The sequence below is a fragment of the Nyctibius grandis genome, chromosome 4 (assembly GCF_013368605.1).
Source record: "Nyctibius grandis isolate bNycGra1 chromosome 4, bNycGra1.pri, whole genome shotgun sequence".
Classification (NCBI taxonomy): domain Eukaryota; kingdom Metazoa; phylum Chordata; class Aves; order Nyctibiiformes; family Nyctibiidae; genus Nyctibius; species Nyctibius grandis.
In genome coordinates, this window is record NC_090661.1 from 16,842,803 (window position 1) to 16,856,942 (window position 14,140).

Consider the following 14,140-nt stretch of genomic DNA (forward strand, 5'->3'; position numbering starts at 1 on the left):
CAGCAGTTCCCTGTTCAACCATGCAGGTCTCCTGGTACCCTTCCTTGACTTCCTACCTGTTGGGATGCTCTGATCTTGAGCTCGGAAGAAGCAGTCCTTGAACGCTAACCAACTATCTTGGGCCCCCCTTACCTTCTAGTACCCTGTCCCATGGGATTTCCCCTAGCAATTGCCTGAAAAGGCCAAAGTTGGCCCTCCTGAAGTTCAGGGTTGCGATTCTGCTAGCTATTCTCTTCCTGCCACATGAGATCCTGAACTCTACCATCTCATGGACACTACAACCAAGGCTGCCCTCAACCTTCACCTCTTCCACCAGACCCTCCTTGTTAGTGAGGATCAGATCCAGCAGCGCTCCTCTCCTAGTTGGCTCATCCACCATTTGCATCAGAAAGTTATCATCAATGCACTGGAGGAACCTCCTGGACTGAGGATGGCTGGCTGAGTAGGCCTCCCAGCAAATATCAGGGTAGTTGAAATCCCCCACAACAACCAGGCCCTGTAATTGAGAGACTGCTCTCAGCTGCCTGTAGAAGGCCTCATCACCCTCCTCATCCTGATCCGGTGGCCTGTAATAGACACCCACAACAGTATCACCCCTGCCAGCCTGCCCCTTAATTCGCACCCACAAACTCTCAACTCGCTCCTGATCCGCCCCTGGACAGAACTCAATACATTCTAGCTGCTCACTCACATTAAGAGCAACTCCACCACCTCTCCTTAGCGGCCTGTCTTTCCTGAACAGGACATAGCCATCCATGACCACATTCCAGTCATGCGAGGCGTCCCACCAAGTCTCTGTAATTGCCACTAGATCATAGCCCCCCGACCGAACACGGATTTCTAACTCCTCCTGCTTATTCCCCATGCTGCGTGCATTGGTGTACAGGCATTTCAGGGAGCGAGCTGGGCACACCGATTTCATCCCAGATTCATCCCCAAATCCCCAGATTCATATCCAAAAATCCCTTAAATTGGTTTTTGTTTTTGTTTGAGAGCAGTAATCAACACTGAAAGGTCCTTAAGAAGGAACTTTGTACTGTGACTCAGTTTTTACAGGATAAAGATTTATATGCAATAATATGATTTAAATGTTTACAGAAGTAAAGACAAGTATAAAGAAAAGGTAATGAAGTTTATTAGAAAAATATAACAAGGATTTTGGTTGATCATCAACATTCAGCGGAAATGGTTGCAGTGGTCAACCAAAGTGTGTCTGATATAGCAGGTGAATAGGAAGGAAGGAGGTGGAAAGATTTTAAAGTACTTTCTAAATAATGGGTTTGTTACTTGATTATGGCTTTTATCCAGAATGCATGGGGGAGGGGAACTGATGCCCTGCACTACTCTGGCCATGTTCAAATACAAAGCAGTTACAAGAAAAATAGATACTTTTGGAAAGCTTTTTGAGCAAAATGTTGCTTGTTTTTGTCTGCCTCTAAATGAAAAGGAATAGCATGCAATGTCTTACCAGTGGCAGTCAGATCTTTTTTTTTTTTTTGAAGAGAATGCTAATCTTGTCTTCTGTGTAAACATATCCCTCTTTTCAAGAGGGTATTCGTGCTGTATTGAGTCCCAGATCAATGAAAATTAACATCAGTGTTATTTGGAACACCAGGCAAATGAGAGAATACAGAGTTAGCCAGATGTGATGGGGGAGGAAAACCACAAGGAAGAACTCTGAAAGGTCTTTGGCATGTCTGTGCTGAAGAGGCAGCATTTGGCTTTAATGCAGACTTACAGTGGGAATGATAGTGACCACTATAACCCTAAAGCAGTTTGGGCAAGGAGGAGAAAAATAGTCTGGGTTTAGTGCAGATTATCAAGGGCAAAACTTATGATAAGGAATCTTAGTTGCACCTGTTCTTCCTCACTACAGGCAAAATGCTTAAGCTGTCCTAGCTCTTGGTTGCTTGATGTATAATGAACTCTTGCATGTTTGCTTCTTTTACAACACGTAAAGCTGCTCTTTAGGATAGTTACTAAAAACATTTTATTTTGCAGTCAGTGACATTCAAGGTGTTATGTTTTATACCTGTATTTTTCTTTACTAGAATTCAGCAGGTTTCTGTGACTGCTGTTTGTTTAGAATAAACTATATTACAAATGGCAAAGGGAGAAACAAACAGGAAATACACTGAATAAACTCTCCTGCTTTCTAAGAATCCTGTTTTACAACAAAAAAAGCAAGAAGTGCAGTGTAAAACCTGAAGTTCTTAGCTGTTTGAATACTTGTTCTCCTTCCCAAGTACACTTCCTTTTGCCAAAGGGGAAGTTGTTTTACTACCTAATGAAGGTGTTTCTACTTTTACATATTCAGATTAACATGTGGACTTCTTGCCCAGTGTTAAACTGTTGAATAGTTACCTGCTGGTGATGCAGAACCTAGAAGAAATCAACACATTAATTACATTTTTATCACCTTAGCAGAAAGGGCAAAGCTTCCAAGGAAAAAACTCAAACGTGCTGCAGAATAAGCAGCCTTCCTCCCTCCTCAGAGTTAGAGCGGAGGTGGCAGTTTATTGTTAAACTGTTTAATAGGAGCTGAAAATCAAATTGAGCCTCTGGTGGGGAGTAGAAGGTGGTTTGCTTTCTTGTTTGTTTGAAACTTGGCCTACTGGATGGAGTGTAAAGGATGCAAATGTAAATTAAAAATATTATGGGGTACCAAGCAGTTGGGGGCAGGGGGAACCCCAATAAATATGGTGACTGCTATTGAGACCGTTGTGATCTAGCTTGAGTTTACATGTAGCACTTCTGTACATGGTAGTGATATCTCTAGCTAATTCAAAACTGCATAGCAAATTTTCTTGTTGAAGTATTTTCTTGTATGCCATTTTGAGTTTTAACTTTATTTTTTCTTTTTGCCTTTTACAGAAAGATTCCAGCCAACCTGCTGAATGCAAACAACAGTAATAAGGAAATACCACTTGGAAGTGATATTTGAACAACTTGTAACAAATGTTTGGATACCTGGCCTGCAGTTCAGGATATTCCATTGCTGCAGCACAATCTTATTAACAATGCTTAAAGTTAAATTGTTTTAAAATGCATGATTTTCACTAACGTTTCTTTATGGCTTAACATGTACAGTGGCAACTTCAATGCATTTGGGAAATATGAGGTTTAAATAAAGCACACTCTACAGCCGTTGGTACACTGTAGCTAAGTATATCAATAGGCCTTTAGAGCCTTTTGCCCTATGCATAGGGGAATAGTCCAGACTACCAAGTGAGGATTATCCATTTTCATGTTAAACGTTGAAAATTGTGGAATAGCAATGTACTGAGGAGCTGAAGTAAATGGATTACATGTATGGTAGCTGAAACAGAGCAATATGACTTTTTTGCTAGTTCCCTCCCCCCTTTTTTAATGTTTCTTGCAACCTACAAATTGAACTAGTGCTTGAGCAGCTTTAAATGTCATATTTATTATCTCAGTAAAACCAATTGAATTGAAGTAATTTTACTTCACTGAAGGGGGTGTCATATTTGAGACTTAGTTGTTCATCTTACTATTTATTTATTCATGTTTGTAAGTACTTTGACAGAATTAGTGCTTTTTAATAGTTTTTAATATACTTGAAAATCTTCCTCTTTTGCATACAGTATGGGTACTTGTAAAACAAATAATTTGAATTGGTCTCAATGTAGTAGTCTAGACAGAAGAAATGAACTCGCGTCAAAATGACAACTCTTCTGGATGAAGATCAAAATGCAAAGGCCAAACTGTTGCTGTTGGTGGAAGTGGGTTGCAGCCAAAGAACCAGAAACTTTCCAGTAGTCTTATTGCTTAGTGTCCAGCATGGAAGGACCTTTCACTAGAACACGAAAATTTATCAAAATTCAGTTCGATAAATCTGAAGTTTTGGTGTCTTACTTGCAACACTGAAATTATTCCATTCCACAATTTGTTTTATTTAAAGCTCTGAAGTCTTCAGAACTACCTTTCTAGTTTCTAGTTTCAGCATCCCTTGCCAGCCTCTGGCAGCAGTTGAATAGCAGCTGTATCAACACTGTGACCAGGCATGTAGAGTGCTCCAGCCTTACCTTACACATTTGTAACAATACGGTGTTTTCAATTTGTACAGAATAGATAGAATATTCTATTAAAGTTGTGAAACATGATTGGTGGTGCCTGTCTGGTCCATAATGCTTCCTAGGTTAAATGAATATCCCTTTGACTTTTGGTAGTGAACAGGGAAGTGTTTAACAAGGGGCATGCCAGCTGTTTGGTGTTGTGCAGCTCTTGTCTGAACATCCTGCTAGTTTCCTTTGTTGTCAAAAGCCAAAGAAAAGGAGCCCTTGTAAATAGTGCATTACAGAGTTCTTTGATGTAAATCAGAACAAACTTGCTCAATTTGCAAGTAAACAGTCTGGAATGTTTTGTAGGATTTGGTTTTTTTGGGAGGCAATGTCATTATTAAAGATTCCACATGATTATGCAGTTTGGTCGTGGACTAAATGAGGTGCTGGGGGACATAAACTGGTTTATGACTTGTTAAGATGTCCCCACATCAGTATCTTGCGGTCAGAAAATGCATAGCGCTAATGCTTGAGTGACATATTACAGTGTTAAGGCAGGGAAGGGGGAAGAAGGCAGGAATAGGGATAGGCTCTGGACTTTAATTAAAAATAAATTCTAAAAAATTAGTTTTGTAATGACTCATTAGACTATAGTGTACTACAGCAGGCACAGAGACCAGCGTAATTACGTGTCTGACAAGGGAAGGAGTAGTGAATGGAGTCTGCACATGTGCAAACTGGCTAATAACACTGCCAGTGGTGCTAGGCACATCAAAGAGGTATCTGACCAGCTTTTTTTCTTTTTATATTAAAAGAAATTGAATGATACTTCCCTCATCCTAAAGAAGTACTTTCCACTACATGGTTAAACAGGAGTGCTGCTACCTGGAGATAAACATCTGCAAATTAACACACTGAAGTAATTTACGTGCATGAATCCTGAAAGGCGAACTTTAATTTTGAGAAAACGGGAAATTCCAGAACACGTAGAGCAAATGTGCTAGCATTCAAGGAGTGCAAATGAGGTGGGTGGGTAGCAAAGCTGCATAGCGAGACCTTCATCCTCAGGAAAGTGATGGGAAACCTGAGCTGGGATGCATTAAAACAGAGTTAGTGCCAGTCCACACAGCCTAACAGAAAACGGATCTCGTCAAAGCCCAGCCATGCTCTTGCCATTACAGATCTGGCTGTGAATGGTGAAGATGAGCATTTCATAGACTTCTCTGGTTTAGATGGTTATTTATAGACTTTGTCTATGGGGAAAAATAACATAAGGGGTACTTGAACAGCTTAGCTCATTCCTTTAGCAGAAAAGAGTATCAAGAACTGATGGGTTGGTTGTCAGAATGTCATGGCTGGATGGTAAATAGAGGGAGTGTGGGTGTGCAAAAAGGAGATGAGTGATTAACTGTTGGAAAAGAAAATTTAAAAAAAACCCCAATATTGGTGTTTTCTGAAGACTGTGCCTTAAGACAAATAAATTGGGGGCCCTATGCAAAACTAAGGTGGGAAGTGCTAAAAATGGTGAGGTGATACCAAAAAAGTGAGTCTATGTGCACACATGCCTGATTACCATCACAGCAACCTGATAAACTCTCTGTGGGAACACACTCTTCTGATGCAGTTCTTCATGTCAGTAGCTTCTCGCTTGAGGTGGTGGGGGGGAAGCTCCATTTCTGGGTCTAAAAGTTGAAGCAGCTGGAAGGGCTCCAGGTGAGATTAATTTGGCATGTTGCCTACTCAGGCTGCAGCGTGATTAAGAGCTTCTCAGTGCCTCAGATGTCTAGGAAGAAAGCCTTGGAGGTACTACCCCACTGCCCTATCTGATACAGAAGCACATGGCAAATATTCTGCTTCCAGCTGAAAATCGAGGATGGGCTGTGGTTTCTCGGGAGCCTTTTGCACAGCATTAGGGTACCTTAGTGGGAGCTTGCTATTTGGGCTGGCTGAGAGCTTTCAGTCCAATTTCAATAAGTTCAGTTATCTGGGGTTTGTGCTGTCGTTAGGATTTGTGGTAGCTGGGAAAATGGTCTCTGTGCGTTTCCACTCTCCTTATTAAACAGGCTTTTCCTGTTCTAAAATAAAGGAGACTTTTAATAAATTCATCTTCAGTTAAATGCTGCCTTGTCGGCAGTTCCTCAAGTGAATGAGGTCTCGCCGAGGAAGCCAGCTCAGCACAGCGCAGTCTGGAGGAGGCCCATGCTGGAGAGGAGCATCTAAGAAGAGGTCAGACTAGTTAGGCACGAGGAAATCGCTGGCTCCTTGCGAGCTCGTCGATTCGGGAGGTGAGTTTAAGGTGTGAGACGTACCCCAGCTGCCTGATGTTACACTGAGGTAGCACATAACCTTGTGAACTTGCGCTTGAAATTTGCACTTTCTTCTGAAGCATCTTAGCTTGAGCCCTTTTGGAAACACGTACAGTTTAGCCAGAAAATGGAAGAACCACCCTTTCCATTTGAGCCTATAAGCACAAGGAGTGGATTATGCAGCTAGATGGGAGACTTGCTTCTCCTGCCACTGGAGCAGGTGTTATGTGCCCTAAAGCCTTGCCATCGCTAAACTTCACCTGGTCCTGTGGCTTTTTCTATTCACCCACATGTGGCTTTTGGACAAACATGGTTTACTTCGGGCTCCTGCAAATCACCTCTTGATAGCCTGTTGCAAATAGCAATGTATAAAAAAAATAAAGCGCTGCATTCATGCTGCTTCATCCTCTGCCTTTTCCCATGGATAAATATCTGTATTATTTCCCAAATGAACTGTGGGAGGCATTGATTTTGTGTCAATATAGTATCTGTTCAGGATTCTTCCCCTGAAGATGAAATCCTCACATTTTTTACCTTTGTCATCCATGTTTTTCACTATAATCAGTGTGCAAATAGCTCTGTCACCATAGCTGTGACCTGCACATGGAAGAACCTTCATCCTCGCTTTCCCAAATGGTTTATAGTCATCACGCTAATAGCAGGCAGAGCTATTTTTTTCCATATGCTCATATTGCTGTCCTAAATACCTCCAGCCTCTCACAGGCCAGGAAGCCCAAACAATAAACTCTGGTAAGTCACTCCGGTTTGACAAGCATCCAAAAAAAAAAAAGAAAAAAAAAGAAAAAAAAAAAAATCCAAGCCTGTGCGCTGTTAATGAAGCATCATGTGAATGAGGGCTGAGCTGTTCGCCAAGTGCCAGCTTTTGTTTCCAGACCGGCTTTCCTCTCTGCTTGTTCACCTCGCCATTACACAAGCAGAAACGCACGCTCCACCCAGCAGCGCGCTCGCCTGTTGCACAAGCCGCCTTCCCCTCTGGTTTTTACCGTGGGAATCCGGACACCTCGTGGGGATGCCAAACCAGGTTAACACAACCTGGCAAGCGTGCGCTCCAATTGCCAGTGTGGCTCTGCGCAGCCTCCTGGCTTGTGCGAGCCTTCCTGGTAACAGCCCTGCGCTGCAAAAAACAAAACTCTTCTAGCAAATTTTCCTTTCCCAAAGGAGCTGTTGTCAGCGATGCAGTGGCCTCTCGCTGACTTGCCCCTGCTTCGCTGCCTCCCCCCAGCATCTGCAAGTTAAACGTAACCGATACCAGACCCATCCCAGCTTGAGAAAAAGGCTGAAGAGAAGGGAAACGGTACGGAAAGGAATTTACTCATTATGCAACATGAGCCAAAGGGGAAAAAATAAATCTATGTAAAATAACAATTTGCCCCTGGTAGGGGCATAAACCAAACAGCATAAGATGATGCTGGAAAAGAAGGGCCATTGGTCTACCACCGATGCAAATCTTCTTTGCACCGCGCAAATATCCTTTGTGAGCTGTTAAACTGATCTTTTCACAAAGCAAATTCACTCCAATGGTTGTTGAGTCCACACTCATCCACCTTTTAGGGGTAAAGGTGTCTTAGCATTAACATCTACTTGGCCAACAGGGGTAAGATCACACTTAGGAGAGGTCTGGGGTTTTCTTTTTCCTTTTTTCATATTATTTTTTTATTTCACCCAATTATCTAGTCTTCCTTCTTCCTTTCCATGCTCCTGACTTAAGGCACATTTGAAACCCTTTGATTTTCCTGGAGAGAAAGGGAGCGAGAGAAGGAGGGTTGGGTGCAAAATTAGTATCAGAGCCACTACCAAAGCAAACTCCCAAAGTCGGCGATGGGCTATAACTTGTCAGGGAAGTTAAAGCACTTGCCGTAAAGGTCACGTAGAGCTCCTGCACACAAGTGAATAGTTCAAGGCGTTTTGATTCAGAGAAAAACCAATTAAGATATAACTGCTGCTGACATTCCCCTAAGCTGTTTCATCTCTTACCGCTTCAAAAAAACAGGGAAAAACAAATTATGTACTTTCAATCCGAGATTTATATAGGATGAATTGTTGCTTAGCCCATGAAAAGATCAAAAAGGACATCTTTGAAGAAAGAGTGCCTACAAAGAATGCTGGACTGTTATTATACCCCCCCCAAAAAAAAGAGGTTAATAACCACAGTTCAGGTCAAAACGTAGGCAAGCGTGGTGTGTGCAACAAAGCGTTCGTGAGGGCTGCTGGCTCAGGTGTTTCAAAGCCGGGCAGCAAGAGGGTAAATCCCTGAGCCGGCATCTTGAGCAGCCACGCTGCAACATTGCATGTGTAGTTGGCTCTGCGGTTGTAGACTTGGTAGAGCTTCTCCAGCTGGAAACTCTTGTGGTCATGAAGATGGCTTGGCTTGTGTGGGGATCTCTTGGCCAAGGAGAAGAGGAGATGGAGCCCTTCTCGCTACTCCCCGCTTCATCTGGTGCCTTCCGATGACCAGAGGGTTTCCGTCCCTTTCTCCCAGCAAAGCTGAAGAGGCTGCAAATACCATGTTTCCTTTGGGACTGAACCCCCTGTGAACTCCTTACTCTTTACTAGGGACAGCAAACGAGGAGCCCTCTGAACACACACCCCCCCACCTTGCAGGGCGAGGTCAGTGTGCTTCCCCAAACTGAGCAGGGGTGGGGACTGCCCGTGTGGGTGCTCCTAGCTGGGTGAAGAGCTGCCACCAGCTTTGAAGCATCTCTGAGAGACGTAAAGCAAAAGGCAGAGCTGCAGGCACCAGCCCAGTGAGCTCTGGGCACAGGGGGCTCCCCAGCTGGGCGTGGAGGAGTCTCGTTCTCCATCCCTCATCCCCCTGAGCATCCCTCCTCCTCCCATGGCCCCATCTGTGAGCGCGAGGCAGGAGGAGGAGGAGGAAAAGGAGGCAGCCTGGCCTCCCTTTCCCACCGCGGCGTGCGGCAGCCTCTCCCAGCACCTGGCCCAACCAGTATGCGGGGTTTGCTGGGTGCGAGGAACCCGCCAGCGCCGTTTCACCCAGGGTCCGATTTCAAAGCCAGCCCTGATGAAGATGTTGGGTGAAGGCAAAGCAAACAGACACCGTAATTGCGGTGTGCGCTTTCTCATCTCCGCAGCAAGTTGCAAAATGTGCCGCCTCCTCCCTCATCAGCCGGGCTTTAATTGGCTTTAATGAAGAGGCAATTACACTATTTCAGTTTTTAATTAAAGGGCATGGTGGTGCAGGGGAGGTGAAGGGGGGAATTGGCCCCCTTCGAGCATGTCCATGGGACCACAGGAGACCTCTGGGCATGGTGTGCAGTAGGGTTTGGGGGGGCTCCTCCATTGCACCCCTGGGGCTGGCAGGGCTTTGTGGGGTGACTCTGGGGTGACTGACGGGAGCTGATCCAAGCCGACTGCCTCCCGGCCACGCTGTCGGCACTTTCAGATCCTGCCCCAGCACCACCAGGCAAGCTGCAATCAGCTTTTTCAGTGTCGGAGCCAGCACATCAAAGAGTCAGCGAACAGCTTAAAAAAAAAAACCCAAACCCAAAAAACCCTCCAAAGCCAAACTGAGCCCTCCCCACACACAGCACCAGGCAGAAACGCCTCCTGGATAAAATAATGGGTGGTTGTTGGCAGGAGGAGGAGCTGCTGGGGTGGGATGGGTGTCTAAAGCTAAGGCTAAAGCTAAAGCAGAACCACTATTAGGAGCTCAAAAAACCAAATTATTCTATTCTATTCTATGCTATGCTATGCTATGCTATTCTATTCTATTCTTATTATCTTCTCTTCTTTCTCTTCTCCTCTTTTCCTCTTCTCCTTCTCTTTTCCTCTTCTCCTCTTCTCTTCTCTTCTCTTCTCTTCTCTTCTCTTCTCTTCTCTTCTCTTCTCTCCTCTTCTCCTCTTCTCCTCTTCTCTTCTTCCCTTCTCCTCTTCTCTTCTCTTCTCTTCTCTTCTCTTCTCTTCTCTTCTCTTCTCTTCTCTTCTCTCCTCTTCTCCTCTCTTCTTCTCATCTAATTAATGTCAAGCAGTAGGCAGCTGTACTGTGATAGAAACACCCTCCCTGTGACCCACACACAGTGAGCACCAAGGTGGGACTAACCCACCCAGCCCGCACCTGCACTTTTCCTGCAGGCACCACCTTGTCATCTGTCCTAACACGTGACCAGGGAGGGAAAAATGGAGGCACGTGGAAGAAATCTCCCTTGGGAAACAGTGATAATTGTAGGGCCGGCTCAGTTCCACAATGTTTCTGCGGTTTATTGCTCACTCTGGCAGCCGGGAAGCCAGAGCTTTGGCCTTGACTGGGTCCTGTGTGCTGGGACGTCCTTCCTCCCCGTGTTTCAAAGAGGCGTAATCGCTTTACGACTTCCTCCTGCCAGAGATAAAAAAATTATCAAGAAAAAAATCCAGCAGCTTTGTGGCTGTGCCGTGCCCTCTGTGTTTCCTCCGCCCCAGCTGGCAATGCTGGGCTTGCCCACCATGGTAGCAGCTGGCAGGGGCAGGTGGCCCAGGACCATCGAGATGCTGGCCACAGGCAACCCGGCTGGGTGGCCAATGCATGGCCACCCCGCAGAGCACTGGCCTTGAGCAGGAGGGAGCCGGCGCTGCCACCCGACCCGTGCCACTCATGGGAGTGCGGCTCCAGGGAAAAAAGGGAGGGGGGGTGGAATAAAAAGGGGAAAGGGGGCAAGGTCCAAGGTCTTTCTGATTGAATCACCTGCTCAGCGAATCCAGAGGAGACTGGCTGGCCTGCTGCGGCGTGGGCGGGCTGAGTCACCCCGCTCTGCCGGCCGGCCGCCCCAGCCCTGCGCCAGGTGGGAGCACAAGGCTGCCTTGAACCAAAGAGAAGGGAAACCTGCTTTTTTAAATGCCCGGATGGGAGCAACGTGCAAGAGCTGGGCCAGGTCCAGCAGTTAGTGCAGAGCCAGCAGCCACCTCCCTGTCAAGGTCGGGGCTGAGATCCCACCCCAGGCTCCCCGCCAGCCCCCCACAAACACAAACCTCCTCCCTGCCTTCCCGCTCCCTTTGCCCCGCGGTCCCAGATGCTCAGCAAAAGCTCTTTGGCCTCGACGCCCACAGCAATCATCGATTGCAGCCTGGCTTTCCGGAGGGGACTTTTTTGCAGTGACCCACAACCCAGATCTCCCAGAGAAATGCAGTCTGGGTCCCATGGGGATGGCCACATCCCCATCCTGGTTCCCAGCTTTCTCACGAAGTTAAGGCCTTTTTCCATCTTCTCCCCTCATTGCTGTTGGATGAGAAATCACTTATGATTCAAAATGACTTGCGACAACCTCTTGTGGGGAATGAAAATAAAACCACCCTCCTGCGTTTCAGGCTGGGGAACAGGGTGCTATGTGTCAGCACCTTGGGGCAGCTCCCTCCTCAACCTCAACCTCATCCTCCTCCTCATCTTCATCCTCATCCTCATCCTCATCCATGCACAGCCATCACCTGCAGCTGGCATGCTGGTGTGGCCAAGAGTAGGCAAGGGGGTCCCACGCTCCCACCTTGGTACTCTGTATGCAAAATCCTGGTCTCTGCACATATGCAGTGTGTACATACACATGACTAAATGGCCTTAGGGAGAAGACATGGATGTAAGAAACCTGGGGAAAATGCAAAATCTCCCCGCACTGCCCATTGTGGTGGCAGTGTGGGGCAGTGACTCACGGGGCATATGCTGCACCTGGGATGGTGTTTCTCCTCCATGGCAACACAACACCCCACACCTCCTGCAGGGCTGCGGTGGTCCCGAGCATCCTAATCCAACCTGGAGACCTCCTTTCCCTCTGCTAGAAAACACTCAAAGTCTGCAGCGCCACAGAGCCAGGTGGCGTGTCCAGGTGTCCCCATTCCTGAACCATGGGCAGTGTGGGGACTAAATGCCCCACAGCACTGGGACACCTGGAGATGCCTTTTGGGGGCTGGGAAAGATGCAATGACTTCAGCTACCCAAGACCTTGGTCACCTGGTGATGGCCTGTGGCATAAATAAGAGAGGATTTTTATTTTTAATAAATAAACATGTCAACACAATCACCATTCAGCTCTGAGCAGGGGTGAAGCAAGCTGTTCCATGGCACTACCGCTATAGCCTTGCTTTATGCCATGAGAGGAGCAGCAGAAGCAGCGAGCAAGGCACCGCAGGGCGATAAGCGATTGCATGGCCGTGGCTAAAGGGGATTCCTGGGCACAGGTGTGGTTGTGCTCCTCCTGCCTCTGGTCAACACTTAGGAGCTTTCCCATGGAGAAGGCAACCAGCCCTTGACACGCAAGTGAAGCAGAAGCAGCCGTGAGTCACCAAAGATAAAGGTCAAGCTCCTTCTCTTATCAGCCACGAGCTGTGCAAGCAGGTGAGGCCAGGCTGCGTGTGCTGCAAAGAAATGTGCTCAGAGGGCAGCAGGAGCCACAAGTCCCAGCGCTGGAGAGACCTCTGCCCAGGGAACCAGCCCGGGTGATGCCGGGGCAGCTGCCTGGCTTTCCTCTTCCGTCATCTGTTTCCCAGCAATGTCCAATGATGATGAGTTTTGGTGGTGCCATGAGCGGAGCAGCACCTGTATGGGGGTTAAATAAGCCATAGGTGGTGGAGCCTGCAGGGCGCTCAGCTGTTCTCACGCATTGCTGGGGCGGCTGCAGGTAAGTCCCATCCGGAAGGGAAGGCCAATATTGGGGAATGAGTGATCCTGGCAACAGCCGGGTAAACAGTGGGCACTGCCACATCCCTACTCCATGGCTGGAGGAGGAGAAGGAAGAAAGGAGATGGACTCACTGAAATTAAACATTTTTCCTCTTGCTCTCACATAACTTCTCACTTCAGGGTTTCATAAGACCTGAAGTGGGCCTTCAGGAAAGCTGGAGAGGGACTTTTTAGAAGGGCATGTGGTGATAGGATGAGTAGGAATGGTTTTAAACTGGAAGAGGGTAGATTTAGGTTAGATATTAGGAAGAAATTCTTTACTGTGAGGGTGGTGAGACACTGGCACAGGTTGCCCAGAGAAGCTGTGGATGCCCCCTCCCTGGCAGTGTTCAAGGCCAGGTCGGATGGGGCTTTGAGCAACCTGGTCTAGTGGAAGGTGTCCCTGCCTATGGCAGGGAGGTTGGAACTAGATGATCTTTAAGGTCCCTTCTAACCCAAACCATTCTGTGATTCTAAGAAAAGCTAAGGATGGAGATGTGCCTGCGCAAGCCCAAAGAGGGTTTTAGAAAGACCTTGGCAATGAAACTGGGCTGGCAATGTCCATGTGGGAAACTCCAGCCTTGTTTGCTGCTATTTTGGCCAAATGCGTGGTTTGCTGTTTCTGTTCATCGGTTTCTTTTTCTGCAAAGCACGCACACTCACAGACGTGCATCTCGCTCTGGAGCTGCCCTGCCTGTGGCCCTGCCAGCCGCTCGCAGCCCACCACAGCTTTTGCTGCAGCCCTGGATCCCATGGTTCTGGCCAAGGGTTTCCAATTCTGGGAAATGTGACTGGCTCTGTGACTTTGACTCCTGCTCCAGTACGGCTGGAAGTAAGAATGACTTACTCATCCTGGCCAACTGCCAAGATATTTAACTCGTTTTGCTCCATTTGGAGGTTATTTCCCAGCTCCAAAGACTGGTCAACTGGCTGGACTCAATACTTTAAATATCTAATAATCAATAAATAGTTTGAGGAAACAAGGATTTTAAAGTGTTTTATCCCTGCTGTACAACCCCTCTGGTTACAACAGCTCCAGAAAAACTCAGATAAACCCATCCCAGGGTGGTAGATGCCAGTCAGTGCTACCTGTCTTTGCTCGCAGAAGGGACCCCTCTTCTAAAGGACACAGTTAATTTTCGGTTAATAGCTAAG

At 46.8% G+C, this 14,140-nt stretch overlaps 1 protein-coding gene across 3 annotated transcripts in view; it reads left to right on the top strand.

Moving 5' to 3' along the window:
• The window catches only part of NAP1L4 (nucleosome assembly protein 1 like 4), a 28,295-nt gene extending 24,171 nt beyond the window's left edge, over positions 1-4,124 (top strand). For all 3 annotated transcript variants that reach the window (XM_068399345.1, XM_068399343.1, XM_068399344.1), the window contains one exon: positions 2,875-4,124. Coding sequence is in view for 2 of the 3 variants with exons in the window: in XM_068399343.1 (XP_068255444.1) it covers positions 2,875-2,913 (39 nt within the window). In the remaining variant the exon portion in view is untranslated. The remainder of the gene's footprint in view (positions 1-2,874) is intronic.
• Positions 4,125-14,140: the final 10,016 nt, after the last annotated feature.